Source organism: Mugil cephalus, chromosome 19, assembly GCF_022458985.1.
Source record: "Mugil cephalus isolate CIBA_MC_2020 chromosome 19, CIBA_Mcephalus_1.1, whole genome shotgun sequence".
Lineage (NCBI taxonomy): Eukaryota > Metazoa > Chordata > Actinopteri > Mugiliformes > Mugilidae > Mugil > Mugil cephalus.
Genome location: NC_061788.1, coordinates 8,452,904 through 8,475,793, shown reverse-complemented (window position 1 = coordinate 8,475,793; position 22,890 = coordinate 8,452,904). Strand labels below are relative to the sequence as shown.

The window sequence follows — 22,890 nt, the reverse complement described above, 5'->3', positions numbered from 1 at the left end:
AGCGGCATTAGTTCTAACAGTTTCTGATGTTTTCCACTGTGCGCTAAACTGATGAGCTGGCCCGACCGCGTCGCCGCTCTCAGCTTCCTCTCTTTACCGCTAACTCGTTACCACCAGGAGAGGATTGATTCGACAGCACACGACTCCCCAACAGGCAGCAAGGCAGGAATTAATAAACAAATCCCAAGTAACGCCAGCGAATCAGTGATCTTCGAACCGGCTCCTGCTCGACTGGGATGATTGTTTTTAATCTCTGCATCATATTTGTTACAAAGTTCGATAGTTTGCGAAGTTAGCGAACGGCTTTCAGCTTCAACTTTCCAGACATAACGCACAAAACTACTGAACTAACGTAAATGAGGTCACCGCTTAACACAATGTTCTTCCTTTTTAACTAGTCACTCAACTGTAGCACGTTGGGAACACATAACAAAACACTGACTGGCTTCCGCGTCGTGTTGTGACTGGAAACTCCACGCAGACAGAAAGCTGTGTCATTTGTTATGCTTGTGCACATATTGGCGCAGTGACTCCCAATCAGGAGTTCTAGTACACTACGAGCTACCTGGAGAGACTGTAGGGTAGTTCAATTTGTACAAAAACAGAAAAATGTGTAAAAAACCTTCTGGTTGGGGTCAAAAGTGTTCATATCAGGCTGTTCACATGAACTGTGCAAGACCTGTGTGGTTTCACCCAAAAACCAGATTCGTGTAAACATGGCCTAATTTGGCTAGCTAACCTATCTGTTGTCAAAATGTCAAATGGTATATTTTTCATATAGGCCACTTGTGAAGCATGAACTGGTTGAATAAAGGTTATAATAGCTGCCAAATTGTCAGTGCTACATTCAAATATAAAGATTTAATCAGTTTAGTTTTAACTACAGCGAGAAAAAAAGTCCCAAAAAAGTGTAAAATACCTAGTAAAAGCTTAATTTCCCGCACGGTGAAACTCCGCTCACGTGTCTCATCCCCTCTGTCGCCGCAGGAAGAGTCGCGCGTGGAGAAGTCCGGCCCCGGGTCTCAGAGGATGGACCGGCTGGTGGACCTCCTCAACAACATGAGGAGCAACAGCAGCGGCGTGGAGCAGCAGCTGGCCTCCTTCATGGAGGAGGCGCAGTGCTCGGCGCAGTCCGAGGAGACCCTGGCCCAGGTGGTCAGCACCATCTACTCCAAGGCGGTGTCGGACAGGAGCTTCGCCGCCACGGCCGCCAAGCTCTGCGACAAGATGGCGCTGTTCATGGTGGAGGGGACCAAGTTCAGGTCGCTGCTGCTCAACATGCTGCAGGTAAGAGCGGCGGATTTCGGCTTCGAGCCCCACGCTGCCGCTTTTCCGTGTTTTCTTCTCGGACTTCAATAACAAGTCTGAAGTAGCCATTTCAATAAAGGCTTTTTATATATTTATTTGCGCTAGAGGACTTTTCCTTCGAGAATTATTATTATTTTCTTTTTTTATTAGCCGTTTATTTAACCAGGTCGATCCCGTTGAGATCAGCAGCCTGGGAAAGTTGCAACAATTAAGAACAAACAGCAACTCACACAACAACACAAAAATAAAATTTAAAATTTAAAATAAAATGAAATAAATGGAAGACAGAGAATAATAAAAGACTAACTCGTGCACAGGAAAAAAAAAGAGACTGTGGTGTAATATTCTTCTTGGCTGCTCCGTTGCCACAGAAGACTGTCTCCTGAATTGTGCAATAAGCTGCCGCCTTGATAATAAGCTGACGGAGCAACTGCTTCATGGTTAAAAATTGAATCTCTGCTTCTGTGTGCGCAGCAAGAATCTCAGTGGATCTTGTTAGTTACAGTTTTGAATTGGAAACAGCGTTGTCTTGCATGAAACGTTTTTCATGCGCACGGACGTTTTAATCTCTGTCACATTCTCGCGCATGCTTGAAATGCACGACAATTTTCTGGAATTTGCTTCGGTGGCGGTTTTTCCTCGTAAGACGTCCGCAGTCGGTTTACATTAAAGGCACGCACAATTAGTCTGGAAGCACTGAGTACACACATTGTTCTGTGATTCTTGGAATCTTAATTTTCAAAGCAGAAAGACTTAAAAAGAACATTTTGTGATTACAGCTTCTTTGCTTCTGCTTTTTTCATACTTGGGGGATTTCATTTTTTTTTTTTTCCTCCATTTTTTATGACATTTTAAATACTAAATAATCCCTTGATTAATTCAAAATACTGCAAGATTAAGTGATACCAACCCCGATAATGACGTCTTAATCCCAGCCTGTGTACCAGCCCTAAAATCTCCACAAATGCAAGATTTAGTGTCAACGAAATGTTCTTAAAATACCCGCTGGAAGCTCATTTAGATGTGAGTTATCAACCATTTTTTAGACTTTATGCTTGGACACAATCCTCTCCACAGTTTCAGGAGTTCCACTCAAACCTCGTTTCATGAGGACGTTCTCCGGTGGAGGCCAACCGTGTGCGAGATGTCGTGAATGTCAGTGGGCAAAGTAGCTGATCCGAACGCCCCAGGGGGAGACCCTTTCCCCCCCTTCGCCCTCTATGCGTTCACTTAACCGCACACTTACAGCCTCGCACCCGCCGTGAAAACATCCCCTCGGCCGTTTCGCGTTTCACCGCCACTACCCTCGGCCCCGTCCCACGCGAGCTCCCCGTTCCCGCGCTCCCTCGGACTTATCGCCTCCCCTCACCCGGAACGACACGGGCCAGCGCTCCGCTTACTTCCCCCCTCCGATACGGTTCCCTCTCTCTTTAACCAGCGCTCCTCCCTTTCACCCTCCGTTTCGCTCCGTCCAGAGAGCCAGACAACCTCGCCGGAGCGGCAGACAGTCTAGGAGCAGGCAAACACCGGCGTCACTCAAGGTCTAAACGTTAACCCACCTGCTCGCCTCACTGCGTCTCCTTCTTTTCCTCGACTCCTACTCCTGGTTTCCTCCTCCCGCAGATGCTCTTATTGACTAGACTCCTACATTTTTTCTTTCTTTTTTTCCTCCTCTCTTGTGATTTTTTTTTAAACACCTCTTTGAGATTTTTTTGATCCCAGTTCCAGCAGCGGTGAATCCCGCCCTTGATCCTTCTACCCCCCTTCTCCCTTTATCGCCACTGTGTGGTCCTTTCCCTTCTTCTATTTCTCACTTTAATTTCCACTTCCAAGCTCGCACGGACCCCCTCCTCGTCTTTGACATTTTGGCTTTTTTTTTCCCCTTTAAAACATTTTAAATGTCACAAGTGGGCACATGAAGGCCTCCGTTAATTATGTTGCTTCCAGACCCCTGGATCTCAATATGGGGGCAATTAGCGTGTGACTGCTCCGCTTATTAAAAGAGAGGCGTTGAGGTTTGTTGTTGCTCCGCTTAAACATCGAGCGACCTTTCACCTGCTAAAGATGCTCTTTTAACCATTTTTGTTAACGCTGCATACGCCTTCTTCTTTATTGTTACGTAAATGCGGCGTATGATACTTTTTGTGGACTAATTATTAATGGGGCCGTATCGTGCCGGTGTCCTTGAAGGTGTGCGGTGATTGGAGCACGTGTTTGCGTTTGTTGCTGACAGCGGAGTGAGTTTTCTCTCGGACGTCTCCAAGGCTGCATATTTTGTGTGCGCCTGCGTGCGTTCAGACCTTCGGCGCGGTTGTGCACGTCCGCGAGAACGTGAGCCGCTCACGTTTCCAGTGCTCTCCAGCCCAAACAGGCCGTACGCTCTGAAAAATGAAAAGGGAAAAAAAAAAAAAACTAGAAGCGAAGCGAGTGGCTCCGACTGTTAATAAAGTTTCAGTTTAACCTGCCGAATAACATCTTTACAAGTGCACATTAAGCATTAACCCATATTAACCCCAACACTTTTACAGCACCGACACAGTTCACCGCCCTCCACTGTCAAACTGAATTAACGTACTCTCCTCCACTTCTGGCGGATAAAAGAAATTTCGCGAATTTGTTTAATGTGTTCTTCAGCTGCTTTTTGGCTTTAAGTACCTTAAGGCGCAAGGTTAATACGTGTCCCACCTACAGAAACTCCCATTATAGGGATGGCAAAGATGTTAATGGTGATTAATGGTCCCAACCAGGAGAACTAGTTTACCACCACTGCTTATGAATTCATTTAAAAATATCCACCTACCTACTGCCTACTTATATGACAGATTTACTAAACCCATGCGTGTTTTTTTTTTCACAGAGGGATTTCTCGCGGCGTGACGAGCTCCAGCAGGCGGATGTGGAGCGCTGGCTGGGCTTCATCACCTTCTTGTGCGAGGTGTTTGGCACCATGAGGAGCAGCTCCGGCGAACCCTTCAGGGTGCTGGTGTGTCCCATCTACACCTGCCTACGAGAGGTACGCATCCGCAATTACACATAAAAAAAAAAAAAAACGTGTCGATAGCAAATCGATGTGCCTCATCTGCAAGTTCCAAGAGGAAAACTTCCTGCCAGGTGTGTGTCCATCCCGTGTCTTCAGGTCAATATGTTGAACGGGCCACAGTTTCCTGTTTTTGGCCAGACGCAGTCTAGACTCCAGACACCGCAAGAGCGTTTGGTTCATGGTGCAAACAGTCAGGACACCACGGGTTCCAGGAAAATACGTGACCCCGGGTTCACTTCTCATCAGCTGGTCACGCTCTCTTAGCACACTTTCCCCCTGTAACCATGGAAACCATATAGGGTAGCCACAGCAGACGCGTCACGATACAGAAGTGGTTAACGACAGATGGAATATTGAAAGGGGAAGCAGGCAGGGCGAGGGAGGGGGTTGCAGAGGAAGCACAGGAGACTGCGGTCAGGTTGACAGTTGGTTGATGACATTTTTACTCTCGGTGTGACAGGTAGAAGAACGGAGGCAAAGAGGGGGGGGGGGGGACCTGAGAGCGAAAATCAATTTTAATGTATAGTTCAGGTGGAGGAGGAGAAACGACGGCAGGTGTCGAGGCACGTGCCGGCTCGTTTTTACCGCCCATGTCCACACCTCCGCAAGTCTGGCGCTCGGCAGACACCCGGCGTCTCGTCGACAACAATCACACACAGCAGCTAATGCCATCCACACCCTGTCTGTGGGTATTCCCAGGGCATTATCTCAGCTTGTTAAAAGGCCCAGCAGCATGACCATGGGTGTGGAGCAAGCGCTCAAGAGATACACGTAAACACGCCTCCATATTCCAGCATCAGCGCTGTTACGCTACACGTATCCCGGAGACACCTGAGGTCAGAGCACACACACCCGTCAACCACGTCAAAACATTTGCAGGGTTTCACATGTGCGCGAGTCGCCAAAACCGGTGCACTTGTTCCGCCGTCTCCGTTTCCCCCACAGCCATTGTTGCCGACTTTGATCTCTCTGCTGTTTTGACAATCCTGCTGTAACATGCGGTTGTCAGATTCCAGCTGCGAGCTACGCGCCGCGACGGGCGCACGTCCCTGCGTTCGCTGTTGCATTAGCATACGCGAGCATATGCGTCTGCGCATGTGTGTGCGGCAGCCTTCTGTAGCTGCAGCCTGCAGCGCAGGATTAGGTAACACCAGAGGTGTGTGTGGTTATAAATGACAGCTGTATGTATAGACGGCGCAAGTAAATGAGAGGTGATCTCACCCGCAAATGCCTATTACAGGCTGTCACAGTCTATGATGCTCACACCGCCCGTTGTTTTTTTTTTTGTTGTTGTTGTTTTTTTAACTAGATAATCCTCACTTACATTTACATAAAATGTTAAACCCACATTTATAGATTTTTTTTGTGCGTGCGGTAGCTTGGGGGGGGGGACTCTACATGCTATAAACACACACATAAACAGATTTTAAGACGTAAGGACAAATGTGCTGCAAATATTTTCCTCTTTACTGTTGGGCTGGACCGAAAAGAAAGAAATAAGAAATGGCTCCCGTCCAGCCGCTAAACGCTCTGACTGCTGTTTAATATTGAACAGGCTGTTTACAGTGAGTTTAACACAGTTGTTTTGCTGCAGCTGAAAATGATGCTGCGCCATCAACGACCAGATGACGGGCTGAAACTTTTTTATAAAGCTTCGCAGGAGGAGCTTCAGATACCCGTTCACCTTGTTGCGATGCCGATTAAACACTTTAAATCATTTGCACAGATTCGATAGATTTGATATTCATTAACTCTGCGCCCAGTGAAGTGCAATTTAAACCCAAACTTCCGTCCTTGAACGTTTTGAGCTCGCAGGAAATTTGCGAAGTGAAACTTCTCCTTCCTTTTGTTTGTTTATTGGGTTTGCTACTGTTTCGGCAACGTTACTGTGGTTACACAGGTTGTTAAGAAACAACAAGTGTGTAAATTTAGAACCGAGATCGAGTCAAACAGCATTCGCCTTTACGCATTCACGTACGGTGCAAATTGTAGTATTCTTGCACAGAGAAGATGGAAAAGATAGATTATTACAGTGCGTTACCTCAAATAGCAAAAGTGAAGCAGAAACGTTAAACACAGATCAGACCGGCAGTTCAAAAAAAACAGATACCACCTTTCATTAAAGCGCGCTGCCCACAGAACCCATCACCAGGATATTGGTTTGCAGTTGCTCGCTGCAAAAAGCCTGCACGTACGCCATGTGGTGGTGGTGACATCAGGAGCTATTTATATGGCGTCTTGGTATTGAAAGGCTTCACGGGTCTCCTGCTCAAATGTGTTTGATTTTCTCTTGTTTATGCCCCTGTTTGTTTGGTGAAGAAGAGCACTGACGCAGCAGGAATATTGTAATATTATGTAATGAAACTACAGTAAGAGCTGGACCTGCTGTTGCTATGCAACTACTGGGGAAAAAAAGTTGAATTTTAACTTTGAGCACTGATCATTAGCATCCCCGTGAAAACTGTTTTTCTCTCAGGGCTGGTTTCCGTCCTCTTTGTGTTGTTATCAACAATGTGTTTTTAGCATATTCGAACATGAATGTGTTAGAGTAACGAAGTCTGAAGCCTCCGCAGGAAATTCAAATGAGTGCGTCTTTTATTGAGTTCTTTTAGTCTCTCGAGGTGTTGATGCTGGATGCTTTTCTGCTCGCTGCTACAAGAGGCTCACAGCTGTCACGCTTATTGTTAACGCTCCTTATCAAACACCTTTTGAAACACTATAAATGGTAATTCCAAGGTTTCCCCGTGCAGCAAAATGCGTTTCTTAATGATCTAAGGAACCAGACGGCAGGAGAGACGTTGCGTTAAGCATTCTCCCCGAAACTATTTTTTCCTGCAGATGCTCCTATTTCCACTTACAAGCGAAGGTAACGTGGAGCGATGGAATGCATGTTGTGGCGCAGCAGCCGCACAGGAGAGCGAATGGGTTGGAGGGAAGCCAGGGAAGAAAAGGCTACTGCAACGGATAGTAGAGCTGATGATAGATGAGTATAGATTAGGCCGTTTTACACGTATTGAGCAAAACTTCACTCCGGGCTCCCCCGAGAACTCATTACGGGCTAATCCCGCCCGTCGCGTAGTTGTCCCGCTCTGGAAGCGACGCGACTCGAGTTCCCACATCAAACGGCCGCACTGTCACCACGCCCGTCTCGGCATACTGAGGAGCTGACGTCGGCGCAGCGGCAGGGCCTGAATGATAGGTGGAATACCATTAAGCTTACAGTGTGGAAACAGGCAGCGGCTCATTTTCAGTCTGGACTACAGAGGCAGACGAGTGGGGCTTCCTCTTTCTTTTCTTTTCTTTTTTTTTTTTTTTATGAAGATTTATATGAGAGTTTTATTAGAGCCCCGTCTTAAAGCATATATTTAAACATCGGTTTGCCTACTCAGCGGCTACCATAACAGCTAATAGTCAGAATCATGTGACCTACTTAATTAGAAGAGATGGGCCCAAATGGAAGGAATTTTCGCCCGGATTGGGAGTGGTGGTGTAAAGCTTGTGGTGATCGGCTCAATGGGGAAAATATTAATAACCGAGAGAGACTCGTTCTGTTGCAGTCTATGCGTCGGTGTTCTCGTCTTCTGTCGCATTTCTGCAACATTTCACATCTTACAGAACCACTTAGCACATGTCGAAAAAGCTTTTTTTTTTCTTCTGATTGATGTCTTGTGGCATATGAACGCATATCACATCTGTATCATGGAAACACAAAATGCCTTTGCTGTGATTCAGTTTAATGTGGTTGATTTAAACCGAGGTGAAGCTGCAGATTAATGGTGATAGTTCTCTAACGGGTGCGAGTCTTTCATCATTTGGTTCACTCTAATAAAGAATATCGACTTAGTAATGATCCTTGTCTGAAAGGCAACAGTTTCCTGGGTTTTCACGTTGCACCCTGCATTCATACCTCTCCCCTTTAAAACACCTCCCTGTTCCTTCTTTCCCTCCCTCGGTTTAATCGCAGCAGTTTTAAACAGACTGAAGGGGCGTAAAGTTTAAAGGTAGAAAAGTTTAACCAAATGAATTTGTGCTGTAACCTAACGCTACCTTCTAATAGTCTCTCTTTGTCACCGTCCCTCCCTGCATTGTTTGAAAGTGCCAGTTGTGTGCCCATCTGTGCATGGGGCCAGCGTGGGGGGAAAAGCCAGCTAGCATGTTTACCAGCTCCACTGTTTGTCTCTGGCTGCACTGCCTGTTTACAGTGTGTGTGTGTGTGTGTGTGTTTATGTACAGTGTGCATAAAGCGAGCCTCAATGTGCGACGTTCCCTCGCTTGCCAAACTGAGGGCCATGGTCCAAGATTTAAAATGTTAATGTCGAAAATATTTACAGGATTTTGGATTAGGTTTTCTCCCCCCCCCCCCCCCTTTTCCTTGTGAACTGATTAACACATACAAACACTTGCATTTGCCTAATCTCCCCATGTGGTCTAGATCCAAACATACATGTATAAAAATATCTTCTGGCCTTCCAGGGTTTTCCTCGCTCGTCACGCTCGACTTCTCTGCGTTTTTCTTTTCATCCGTTTCATGTTATCCTGTGCAGCTTTGTTTTTCTACTGTAATCATATATTGTCGTTTCTTGTCCTTTATAGCTGCTGGAGTCGACAGATGTCAAGGAAGACGCCGTTCTGTGCTGCTCCATGGAGGTATGGATCACACACACAGACCTTAAAATCAATGCTTTGCTTTGACTGCTGTGGAAAAAGCCCCAACTTTGGAAAAATGTTTATAACATTAAGCCTCACAGAGCTAAACTACTAATACTTGTATCTTTAAATGAAGCTAGGAGCTGGTTTGAAATTATGTACAGTCTAGTTAACCCATTTATTACATTGAAACTTTATAACACTGTGTGTGGCACATAGTGTTATATGTACATTGTATATTTCAGATATTGAAAGTTTCTTCCAGATTCAAAAAACATATATATATATATGAATTATTGTCAGTATTTCTCTTTCCAGTCTGCTAGAAAGTAAACCAGACCATTATCAGCAGATACTTGTCTGCTGACACCCATTAATGAATAACTTGAGAAGTTTAGAGGAGTTAAAAGCAATAATAGTTTAAACGTAGGTTAAAACCGCGTCTCTTCAGTCTGGCTTTCATGTCATCGTCTTATAGTTCTTTTATTCCACAGTTTTATTCTTCTATTCTTTATCACTTTTTATCTCTGGTATTGTTACCTTTATTTAGAGTGTTACTAGGTTTGATTCAACATTTTTATCCTTCATTTCACTTCATTCTATTTTTAATATCTTTTATATTTTGCTACATTTTTATATTTTATTTATTTTTCTGATATTGATATTATTTTAACTTATCCTTTTCAGTGTGCATTAGTCTCCCTGTCCTTTTTCTTGTTTCACTGTTTATACACTATGTATTTTTGTCAATCAAGCACTTTGAATGGAGTTCATTTGTCTTGAAAGGTTCTATATCAATAACATTTGATTGATTGATTAATTGGTGGATTGAAGTTGAAATAAATCAAGTCGAATCAAGTCATAAACAAAAAATAACAATAAAATCTCCTTTTAGTCCCCTCTCTGGTAGGAAGATAACTGCTGGGTGGTTGTGCAGAATCACTATTTTTGGGCGTCGACAGACATTTATTGGATTGAAATATCTATAAACCTTTAAATAAGACCTAGAGGTGAAGCCACAGGCAGCACAAACACAGCTGGGCTCTGATTGGAGAAGAGTTCCGAGTCGCTCACAAACACAACCTTTGCGGTCTTGATTACTTTCTGACACACACACACACACACACACGGCGCTATGGCCACGGGGTGTGTGAGCCTCTGCTGTCTGACTCTATCCACGGCAACAAGGTGCCAGACATTGTGTCTTGCTCTCGGCAAAAGGACGCACGCTCCGTCCGACCTCCTGCCTCTTTACTTCCTCCCTCCTTCTAACCTCTCTCTCCTTCTCCCTCCGCCAGTTGCAGAGCACGGGGCGTCTCCTGGAGGAGCAGGTCCCCGAGATGATGACGGAGCTTCTGGCGGCCGTGAGGGACAAGATGCTCTGTCCGACCGAATCCCCCCTGACCCGCTCCCTGCTCATGGAGGTCATCGAGCTCCACGCACACCGCTGGAGCCCCCTGGAGGCTCTCACCACCCAGTACTACAACCGCACCATCCAAAAGCTCACCACCACTGCCTAGGAGCAAGGCTCCGCGCGAGGAGAGGAGACGAGACGAGCCCCCCCCCATCGACGGCCCCCGACGCGGCGAAAATAAAGTAAACGAATAGATGCTTGTAACTCGAAATTCCGTAATTACTCCAAGACGCGTGACCACTGCCCGCGAACGGAACCCCACACGAGAGTTCTCCCCCGAGCCGAAAAAACGAAGGCAACACTACATGTGGCGTATTTGACACAAATGGGAAAACACTAACAGATGCGTGACCGGTGGGGGCGTGCTCGGCCACACAGAGTCTGGGAGCTCGTCTGGCTGAGAGATGAAGGGGGGGGGGGGGGGATAAAAAGAGAGGGGTCATGGAGGAGAGGGGAGGAGAGGGCAGCAGCCTGTCCGTGGGGAATAGAGAGATCTGTACCCAGAGATGAATGGAGGAGGGAAGGGGTGGGGGGGGGTCAGGGTGGTCTCTGTCAGTCTCTTCATTGTGTTCATTTGCCACACCGCCCTCTCCCCTCTCCCCTCTCTCTCTCTCGGCCTCTGTCTCCCCCCCCCCTCCTCTGTCTCCCCGTCAGCCCCTGGGGTCTGCGTGGCTGATAAAAGAGAGGAGGGGGGAGACGGCGCTGTCTGTCTGGGCCGTCTGCTGCCGCGCCGAGGCCGGGGACCGGGTCAAAGGGGCCTCGCCGTGGAGCTCCCCAGCTCCCACAGCTCCTCCTCGCCTTTGTTTCCCCCCCCCCCCCCCCCCCCCCCCCCCCCCCCCCCCACCACCACCCCACCCCACCACCCCCCCAGCAGGAGGCCTTTTGGAGAGGATGAGACAGCAGGCCTGCTGGGCCGGGCTGGGCCGAGGATAAGGATCAGGCTGGCTAGAGTAGGGTGGCAGATGGCCTCTTGAGCCCCTGTGAGACGACACACTCCTAACACACCCCACTGGCACCCCCACCTCCCTCAATACAAGCAGTAGAAATATCGGGTGGGGGGGGGGCGTCAGCATTAGAAAATTAAATCAGACGCCTCTGTCTGATAATTCCTTTGTTTTTGTCTTGCAGAGGAATGTCTCCTCTTCTCTGTTGAGTCGTGCATGTCCACGCTTTGTTAACTGCATCATTTGTATTAATATTATTATTATTATTATTCTATTTTTTTAATCATTTGTCGTTTTTCGTATTGACGTTTCATTTTGAAGTTTTTATGATAAGATGTACGTATGAGATATTATAGCAGTAGGCCTTATTGCACAGGTTTGATTTGTTTTGCACTGTTTTTTGAGGCGATTTGCTTTGAAAGTTCAACCAGAAAGAAGAAGAAGAAGAAGAAGAAAAAAAAAAAAAGTTTGAATTTAAACCAGTGCTTGTAAATGGACATCTCAGTAGAGGGATCAGTTGAGCATAGGGAAGGATTTTTAGGACGTTTTAATGGACTAGTGGCCTTGTTGGTTATCCTTTTTTTTTTTTTTTTTTTTTTTTTTATAGAGGCTCTCTTTATTTCGGGGCTTGTGGCGTGGAGAGCGTGCTGTGGACTAAACAGTTGGACTTTATCACATCGTTCTGTTGCTGAAGGAAGAAAAAAAAAACATTTAAAGAGCAAAAAAAAAAGTGAAGCGAAGTGGGAGGGGGGAAAAAAAAAGCATGGCAAACAGAGGAACAGAGGCAAAAGGCTTCTTTACGGTTTTCTCCTACCCAAGCCATTCTTTGTGGTGGACATTTTGCAAGTGTTTAATATCGACTGTATCTGATCTTGCTATTAACCTGTGTATTTGAAGATGACAATGATGACAAAAATCTTATCGTTTGACCTCATATTAGCTAGTCATGTGACCCTTATTCCAGCTAACGTGTGTACTATGATATTGACGTACCAAGCCAATCACGTACCATTTGTAAATGGGCTCTATATAATCTGCGTACAGTATATTTACAAGTATTTAATTACCCAGTGAACTAGAGGGGGATAGTGCAACAGAGATGTTACACATAGGAAGACTGTGGCTACACGTCAGCCTTCCCATGTGTTTCCGTCAGGGACTGGCTCTTTGCTTGGGAGTAGTCATACATTTATTTAGTGACCCACTGAATCTCTGTGGGCAGTTTCAAGTGTTTGCGTTTTCTGTTTTTTTTTTTTTTTTTTTTTTTACATTATTTTCCATGTCTTGCATCAAGAATTACGATCCTGTGTGGTAGAAACACAGCCCAGAATATTAGTTAGATGGGATTCAGAGCTCACAAATGTTTTTGGGAAGAGCATCCTAATCATCTGTATGTGTGTGCGTGTGCGCGTCTGTTTATGAAGTGATTTAATTGTTTCCTTTTCGTTGTCCTTTATTTCTAGGTTCCTATTTAAATTATATTTAGCTCATTTATATATGAATAATTTTTTTTTTTTTTTCTTCTGGTGGGTTTTTTTCTCGAGACATCTAAAGCAGTGATACCTAGCTTGCTGGCAAGTGTGTAAGTGTGGTATTACCGTGTTTTACTTTGTGAAAAGAGGAAAAAAAACAAAAAACAAAAAAAGAAAAGAAAAGCCCATCGGTCGGTGTCCATTATGCAAAGAGCGGCCGGCTCTCACAGCAGATCGGGGCAGGTGGGGATCGCCCCCTTCGTCTGTGGCACCGGAGCCTCCCCGCCCCGCGTGCCCTTAGACCCCTCTGCTCGGGTCACGTGACTCACCCGACGATTGAATGACACGCGCCTTTCATTTGCATATTCTCATGAATATTAAAAAGAGGAAGAGAAACAAACAAAAAAAAAAAAAAAAAGCCAGGCGCAGGTCGGAAGCGCAGACGACAATAGCGGGTCATCTGCGAGCGAGTTCTTGTTTGTTTTGTTTTTCTAAGCGACTGAAAAAATAAACTAACGGGAAGCGAAAAAAAAGACGTGATAGAACAAAACTGTGGTGTGCTTTCTGTCTGCTCCATTATCAACACAGTCACACGGGAGTCAGTGGTATCATAAAGGCATTCAGACATCATAAAAGAAACTCGGTGACGCACACACACGCACAGTCTCCTCTGCCTCCACCAGATAGACTGCGTAACTAATCGCGGCTCCACAGTGGGTCATTATGCCAACAACTCATACATGTGCACACTGGAACTCCTCATTTACATGCCTTCTCCTCTACACGGTCACGCATTAGGCCGACCACACTTCACCGTCTCGACAACACTGTGCACGTCCTTGACCGGTGATTTGCCCCCAACACATGCCTGGAGGCCTCCACCACTGTGGGCGTCCCGACGGGAGCTCTCAGTGCCGGGGGTTGGCGCCCCGCTGAGGAACCCCCGTCCCCCCCCAGAACCCGACAGGACGTCCTTCAAGCGCTTCGTCCACATCGATCGACGTAATCCTCGAAAAAAAAAAAAAATTCAAACGCAATTGACAGGAGCGGAATTGTGCCATCAATACGCCGAGGAGCTTTGTTTTCCTTTTTCTCCGTCGTGCCCTTGATTCACGAGAGTGGTTTTCATTCAGAATCACAACACGCGTAAGCTCCTTTAACACAATATGGATGGGGACAATGAGGAAGATATGCAGTTATGGACTTACTGATCCAGAAACGTCTACAAAAGGGAAGATTTACAGCAGAGGAAAGGGTGAGAAATGGTGACAGTAAATGTGGGAAGGGAGGAAACGTGCACGTATATAGATATACATATATATATGTATATATATATAGCTACAGCTGAATCTTCACATCATATGGGAGCCTATTGAGGAATAATTGCACAGTGGAAGAAAGACAGAGCCAGCCCCGGCTGACAATTAGCATCAAATTTAATTTAGCCGGGTGCAGTGAAAACAGACAGGCGCGTTAGCCTTAAGGGATAATGTTTGAGGCTACGCTGCTAAGCTACTGTCTACAATTCACAATCAGATCACATTACAACAATACGGTCATTTGTCTCGGAGCGAGAGTGACACAACGGGAGACAAATTAAGAGACTTATAAACTGATGAGTGAAAGAAAAGGGCTGCAGGCCAAAACGCTCAATTTATGCTGCTTTCAGGAGGAAGGTTTTTAAAAATAAAAAAAAAAAAAAAAAAAAAAGCCGGGCTTGATAGGCTGGAACCAATTAATGGAGATATCGATCCAAACAACAGGCACAAACAAGTATTTTGATAATGGAGTAACCGCTACCAGCTTCTGTTTTCTTTATTCTCGCCAAAAATCTTAAGAGTCAGATGTTTTTTTTTTTTACTTTTCATCAAAGAACCAGATATTTTTTCTAATATATTCACGTGTTTTACTGTGGATATCCCTTTTGACATTTCATAGACTAAACAATCAAACCACTTCATTGAGAACTTAATTGGCAGATTAATCCATTATGTAAGCAATCATTAGTAGCAGCCCTCATATGGACTGCAGGAGTAAATCTAATCAGGCAGGCCTCTGGGCGCCATATCATGACTCCAGCTTTGCCTGCGTTCTCTGCTGGCACTGATGGATGAATGGATCTGTGTGTGTGTGTGCGTGTGCGTGTGTGCGCGTGGGGTGACTCACGCCAGTATCGTCCATTGTTCGAGCCAGACAAAAGCAGGCTGCATCTCTGCCGGCCTTGATGACGAACCAAAGACGAGGAGGGAGGACACTCGCGTTGAGATAAGCGCTCAGACGCACTCTCCCACAAACTTAAACAACACAAGCGCCAGCGGATCTTGTGTTCAAGTGTCTCGTATTCTTTAGTTGTCTGATGGCGCACGCATGTGTTTGTTTTTTTTATTTTTTTTTTAAGACCTCTATTTTTTTTCTGTGTGCCCTCCCCGTCTGTTCACAAGCGTTGTGAATCTTATGATGAGCACACCAAGCCAACCCGGAGGAAGGCACCGGCAAAAAAAAAAAAAATGTTCTGTTTAGGCCGAGGGGTGCAGAGGCCAGATATTGTGTAAAACAAAGTGGAGTTAAAACACACAGAAGCATCCCCAGATGTTTTTTTTTTTTTTTTTGTACAGTACGCTTTGCTGTGGGAGAAATCAATAACTGTGGGCTACGAAGTGGTTTTAGCTCGCCCTCTTGACCTTTCCATCTCAGTAGCAGCAGCAGCTCCAGAGCTTTAGTTTATTCTCCTCCCTCCTAAAAAACTGATTATATCCCAACTATATGTGGATTCTGAGACTCTTTCGTCTAATGTAGGGAAACATTTATCCGTCATCATCTTATGGCTGCGGCTGAATAAACATTTGCCACATTTGGTCTGAATGATCTTCTCTTTAGAATAAGGGGAAGCAGGGACAGTCAGCTGTGACACGCATAGACTTCAACACATACTAAATGTTACGTATGTGTGTGTTATAAAGAAATGTAGAATTTCTAAGAAAAGCAAACCAGAACGGAAACTGAAAAGCCGTTTTGCTGCTTCCTGGACAGGCGGTGAAGGAAATGATGTCATGACCTGCTCACTTCCTGAATGAACTGTTTCAGTTCACTCGTACTTTTTGGTGAAGGTGAAGCGAATCGACCAAATAACCGGTCTCCGTGGCGTCCGCAACTCAATTCCGCCTTCGCGCACTGAGCCGGTGCATTCATTTGGCCTAAAAAATGATTAATAATTGATGCTTTGCAGAACCCAGAGCTTGAACCTTACCAGGAAGAGACCTTGAGCAGCTCGTGTGTGTGGAGGCCTCCGTCTGCTTCAGGCCCGGCCGAGCAGACAGACGGAAACAAGAGAGGAGACGTATACAGGCAGCATTTAAACATGACACAAACAAAAGTGCATGAGACTAGGTGGTGCCGGATGCACGGTAGGCTGAGAAAGGATAAAAAGGACGGATAGAGCCAGCATTCAAAGTATTAATACTAGAAAAGCTCAGTAGGTACACAGTGTGCTCATTATATTGCGGGTAAGTAGGCTGAGTGAAAAAGTCCATTCAGCTGTATCATAAACCAACATAAGCAGCATGATAATGAGCCGGCAGCTTACACACAAACTCCACGCTCGCAGGTATTCAATTATAACAAACAGTCGTGAAAGAAGTTGGACTCGTAAAGTCAACCTGCAAACCTCAAGGTAACCCAAGACGTTTATCCTCTGGGATCTACGAATGTCTGGAGGTGGCACAAAAGACCCAACAACCTCAAAACCCCACCATAACAATGCGTATGAAAAAAACATACCCCTTTGCAATTTCATTATGAAGTCACAGTGAAGTGAAACACGAAGTGCAATTTAGTGATTTCTCTATGCGAATGTTCCATGTGACCTCAAAGCGAGCACAACAATAACACACCGTTAAGCACTGCACACTTCAATGCACAGCGTTTACCGGTCTTAAAACAGCTTGTTTCTAGGCTGAGGAGGAGGCATGACGTCTCCGTCGTCCAGGAGCATGTGTGCCCTTGCAGCGGCCTGGCTGAGAAGTGTGCTGCAGTAGGCTATTCTCACTGAGTCGCTGCCAGCAGCAGCAGCAGCAGCAGCAGCACACGCCGCCAATGTCAACAGACGGACCTTCGTACGGTGGAAGGAGGAGAGAGCGAAGGTGAGGCGGAGGTGGAGGGGGGCGGGGGGGGGGGGGGGCGTTTTGAAAACTGGAGCAAACTTTCAACACCTCAGCTGAACAAGGAAGAGATTCACAGGGAAGAAATGAAGCAGAGCAAACACACGGAGGGGAATCATTAGGTAACTCCGCGCTCCGTCTTTATCTCGCTTACAAGGTCCACCTCAGCTAAATGCTGTAATTTATTAGCGGTGGCATCTGTGTGTGTGCGTGCGTGTCATTTCCTAGCCTGACCAGACCAGCCACCCAGAAGTGTGTCTTTCTTTGCGGATGACAAGCCGGCGTGAGCGAAGCTTCCGCTGTGAGCTGCACTCGGTGACCGTTCACTCAAGCAGAAACACACACACACACACACACACGATAATTAGAGATGGTAAAGGGACACGGGTAGCATCCGCAGAGCCTCTGCTGTTCACTGGAGCAGAAGTGAACGCACACATACTGTACACACACACACGCACGCACACACAAACACACACACACTGCAGCCACTGGAGGTCGATGGAAGTGTCCGCAGACGAGCAGTGGGAAGTAACACCTGATGTCTTTGTTGCCAGGCTCCCGCCTAGAGACCGTCAATGTGGCAACCTGCAGCGACAAGCACGACCCTGTTGCTAGGCAACCCAAACTTCTATGACAGATAGTGGGAAAGTTCTTTTCGCGGAGAGCGAACATGAAAAGTACATTTCTTCTTGGACAAAAAGGAATAAAAAAATAAAAATAATAATAATAAAAAAAAAAAACACTAAAGACGTCTGTGAAGGTCTGCGGACGGTTTATCGAAGCCCAGGACTGACATTCCAACCTGACTGTGTCTTCATCAAAAAGGCTGCAGCTGTTGGCCTTCTCCACTTTTACAGACCTACTCCCCTGCGTGCCAGCAGTCCTTTGATTTGTGAGGTGGCATGCTGTGCGAGGCGTGTTCCTAGTGTACCGTGTGTGTAAACATGCACATAAAAGAGCTCAGCGCACGGCCAGGGGATCACATGAACTCTCGTACAAGGTACCGCTCTGTCTGTGGACACGCACACTCACCCTCAGCCTCTTCTGGTACTGATTACACACAAACCCAGGGTAAGTCAAAAAAAAAAAAAAAAATCACAAATTTGCCTTAAGGGACTTTACACTGTACACAACACTCTCTGTGGTTAAACCTTTGATTCACATGAAGAAAACTCCCCTAAAAGGCCCTTAACAGAAAAAAATGAGGAAGAAACAGAATAAGCCTCATTCACACAAGTATCCTACGTATACTTACACCAGCAGTCAAAAGTTTGGACACACTTTCTCACTGATTCGAATGACAAGGTGTTGTGTTGAATTTTATAGCATCATCAATCAATCAATATATTCTTGAGTCTAAAGTGACCTTTGTACAACCCACACTCCAAACCCTCGTAATATTTAATTTAATATTCTATAAGGCCTGGAAAAAAGGAAAATTCTTATACTATAGAATCACTCAACCTTTCCCTAAAATTGCCTCTTAGTTTTCTGTCAATCAATTTATCCATTAGTCGACTACTGATAATAATAATGCCGGGTCTGAATGGGGCCACGGTTGGCCTTCCTTGATGGTATTTCTTTGAGTCCAGGCCTTAAAGAGGACATGGAACTAATGGTACATGCACCAACATAGTATATGTGTGCATATTTTAATACCGAATGATACCAAAATAAAACATTGTAAAAATCTGCCGTTTTTTTAAAAAGAAAATCAGCTTTTTAAATGCATTTACGTTACTGGCTAGATCATCGGATATCCCTGTTGAAGAAGAAACAGTTTAGGAGAAATTATTTCAGAGGACGAGGCAGAAAGGGTGATTTTTCTGTCAGCTAACCCAGTGGCCTACGCGTTTAACAAGCTATTGACAAGATGGAGAGGATCAGCAAGACTTCATGGTGACTGGTCAGATGATCAAAAGTTTAAGACCGTAGCGTAACGAGTAGCTCCACCCTTCTTTAACCCTAACCCATTCTTAGACTTTTGATCCGCTCAAAATTTTTGGTCTGTTGCTCCCATTTCTTCTTTTTGCATTTTGAAGCTCTACTTAGAACCTGCTGAAGTTCCAACGGTGCAAAATGCAAATTCCAGTTCAAGTTTCTTCCTTTGAGTGCAGCCAGCCAGCGTCAGAGGTTATGTTAGTGGTAAATGATGGAAATTAACAGGTTTCTCCCAGACTTTAACTTTAGAAAACTTGTCTGAACATCCAGGAACAATGCAAAATGTGCCTCTCTTAATTCATTTTGTAATCTGCTCTTCTTTCCAGATCATTTTCAGTCTACATGTTGAACAATGAAACCTAAATGGCAAGATTTTGAAATTTCTTTCACCATCAGTGTTAAAACTTAAATAACCTTTTTCAGTATGAGAGACCTTCTTTAATTTATCATAACCTCCTTTGGTGTTTCATATCCTCTTTAAGGGACCATCTTTGTCAAAATCAGTTCAAACCTTGAAGCTGTTTGACCACAAATTAAAATATGCCACATGTTATCAACCCAAGAGCACCCCATAAATCCCCCATGAGCTACTTCTTGAGTTTAGCCATTACTTCCAAAAGAAGCTCCCCAACAGCTGAGTACACCTTTACTCAGTCCAACCACGTCTACACCAATAACCTGACGGAGGTCCAAAACAGTTCAGCAAATTCACTAAAACAACAGCCCTACCCTGGCTTTTATTCTTTTGCCAAGTTCCCAAATGGTTCTTGAGAATCTCGAGCACACTCAAAAGTTGTTATTTATAGCCTGTCCACATACGAGACGATAACTTCTGCAGGTAACACTTCTTGAAACTGTCTTGCTACAGCCAAGCTGTTCTTTCTTAATATCTAGTTTGCATCATACTGGGAGTTGTGAATGTGGTCACTGACAATTCAGGAGTTAAAAAAGTCAGTAAACCTGATGTGTCTAATAAAGGCTGTGGATGATTCAAAAGGTCAGGCAGCGGACATGTTACTCCACTAAATATAACTGTTAGGGGCCAAAGTCTTTCAGTATTGGCAGTGTGCAAACATTTGTGATGTGTGAGTCAGAGTGAATTTGGCTGGTGAGTGTCACACACCCACAAGGTCCAGCTGTTTCTAAATGATGCTCCGTTTCACGGGGTTGTACTTCATTTCTTCTTTTTTTGAGGGCGAGTGATCAAGTTAGTGAAAGTTGAATCACAGTCTTTTTAAATACATCCCCTTTTCCGTGTTAGAACTGACTAAACGGCCTTTATTCAGCTCATTCGCACAGCCCACACACAGCCTACACACATCTATGAGGATACACTAAGCCCCCATGGGAATAAATGTTTGTCATATGTGCGTTCTCTGGATTTTAATTGTCAAAATTAATGTCAACCTCCATATAAGTTGATCAGATTTATAAAAAATATAGGCTGAAAATAGCCTGAGCTGGGACAGCTCGTGAGCTAATGAGTTATGATGCTTACCTCCTTTTCTTTCTCTGAGTTTTCATTTACTTAACACTGTAAAAGATTTAAAAATATATTTTTTACTGAGGGGGAGGGGGGCTTTTTGTGCCTTAATTAGATAATCATCGAGTGGAGAGAAACTGAAAGTAATGGAACGAGAGAGCAAAAGACAAAGACTAGACTCAAACCTTGACCACTACAGGGCCTCGAGGACCATAGCATCATTTACACGATGACGTTGATGTACCTGCCTGTCACATTCGGATTTTGTCACTGGACAGCCTGTCCAACTGTAATTGTAGAAGCTCCAGGGCTGTGAGCAGCTCAAAAACAGAGCAAAGTTTTGGTCTACTCCCATAAGAAACCAATTTCTGATAGGCAGAGGTCTTTTCTCCATTTTTTCAATCAAACAAATCAAATGTGTTGTCACACAATCGTTAATGGAAGCCCATAGGTGAATTAGCCCAACGTCATGTTCAGAAAATCTTGATGCGAACTGCGCGGCTGTGTTTGTGTACAGCAACATGGCACACTTTTTTATCGATCATTGCAGCACACTGGCAAGACCGTGAGATCCGTGAGCTGCTATGCGTCCGAGGAAAAGAGCAGATTCGGTGTGCTTAAATGTGTGATGGTGCTGTTTTCAACATGATGGCGCGTGAGTTGCACAGTCTGCATCTTTGTTGAAGTCCAGCCAAAAGTTTGACCGTTTCTTCTTAGGCATTTTGAAGGTTCACTTCCATCCATGCAGGTGAAAAACTAACGTGATGTCACGTGTAGCATCAGCACAGCAATAGAGCTAAGGGGGCGCCAATTAAAAATTCAATGGCACCAAAATCTGTAATGCCTTTTGCACTGGTATTGGTTCATCTGTTGTGTTTTGAATGCTGGTGTGATGAAGGTTTTCAACACTTTCACTGTATCAATAATTCAGCCTCTAGAGCAGAGAGGGGCCAAAATTAATTAACATTCAAACTGAATGGATATTTATTTAAAATGAGACACAATTTGTCTTGTGAGATGTATTATCTGAAATCATTCATACTGAAATATGAATTTAACTCTGTAATAATAATAATCTAAGTCGGAGAGGCAATCATGACAACTCTAATGAGTTATTGGCTACATCTGGTCCGTGGGCCTTGAGTTTGACGTGTGTGCTCAGAGGGTCCGTCTCCTAATCTAAGTGAGTTTGTATTTGAGTTTATAGAGGAAACTCAGAGATGAACCCCGGCACACTGCCTGACCTGCACACTCATTTAAGATCTGATTGATTTATACTATCGGCCTGAGACTTTGTAAAGCATGGTACTAATATCCAGCAACACAGAGGCTGTTAATGAATGTGCTGTGGCAAGCAGAAAGAGAATAGACAGCATAATTACACTGAGACTCGAGCTCTGTTAGTTCACCTAATTAAAAAGTATTGTTGCAAGTGTATCAGTTCACTGTAACACTTTTGGTTTTACTTGCCATAGCCAGGCTTTGAAGTTTGCCAACAAACGAACAGTTAAAAGTGAATTAATAAACACAAAACAACTGGCCAGAATTTAAATTATTTAGAGCGTCTTCATTATTTTTGTCTGCTTCCATTCCAGCAGGTTAATTCATCTAAAGCCTTTTATCTGAAAGTGGAACCAACAATGAAAGAGATGTGTTTTCTTGTATTTTCCCAGTTACTGCATGTCTATTATTCTTAGAAATGCTCAAAACCTAAATATTGCAATAAGAAAAATGGTAAAGGAAATGGCTACATTTTAATAAACCTCTTAAATATCGCTAGAAAAAAACTTACGCTCTCATGAGGTGGTTTTCAGACGTATCGATGTAAAATGTCACTGGAGTTGACGCTGGGGGTCATGTGACCAGTTAATTTTTTTAGTCCATCTTTCTTAAAGTGAAATCTCGCAAGAATTCAGTTACAGCTCACTTGCAAAACACCTTTTAATGGAACCACATACAAAGCACAATTGTTGAAATTTCAGAAATATCGTTTTTATTTTACGAAAAAGTGTAATTGAAACGCAGCTATAAACTTACATGTAATTGTTTCATTTTCAGACTAACCTGTCACAAGCAGTGACGAGCAGTGAGAGACAGAAGGACACTTGTAACAGTACAAGTTGTACAAGTCGGTTGTTTCCCAAACAACACCTCACCCCATAAAATATGCAGTGGGGTTTTAAAGCTTCGGTTTAAAATTAAGAAAGAAAGATGGATATCATGTCAGGAGTGAACTGACACTGAGGTAAGGATGCACAGGAAGCATTTCTAAGCATTTATAATGATGTTCTATGCTAAATAGACAAACTATTATAACCTTGAGGCTTCAACATCTAGAAAGATATTTCATTTTTTTTCAGAGAGACACATTAAAGAAATGCTCAAAGAGTGGTTGCACTGAGTTACTCAGCAGTGGAAGTGGGATATCTTTTAACAGACTGAGGTTTCCTGCCTCCAGCAGAGTGTCAGACACTTGAAGAA

General features: G+C 44.5%; 1 protein-coding gene across 3 annotated transcripts in view; it reads left to right on the top strand.

Annotated features, from left to right (window-relative positions):
- Positions 1-11,245, top strand: part of ctif (CBP80/20-dependent translation initiation factor) — a 47,675-nt gene extending 36,430 nt beyond the window's left edge. For all 3 annotated transcript variants that reach the window (XM_047569713.1, XM_047569711.1, XM_047569712.1), the window contains 4 exons: positions 988-1,287; positions 4,166-4,321; positions 8,942-8,995; positions 10,294-11,245. In XM_047569713.1, coding sequence (XP_047425669.1) covers positions 988-1,287; positions 4,166-4,321; positions 8,942-8,995; positions 10,294-10,515 — 732 coding nt within the window. In that variant the 3' untranslated portion in view covers positions 10,516-11,245. The remainder of the gene's footprint in view (positions 1-987; positions 1,288-4,165; positions 4,322-8,941; positions 8,996-10,293) is intronic.
- The last annotated feature ends 11,645 nt before the right edge of the window (positions 11,246-22,890 follow it).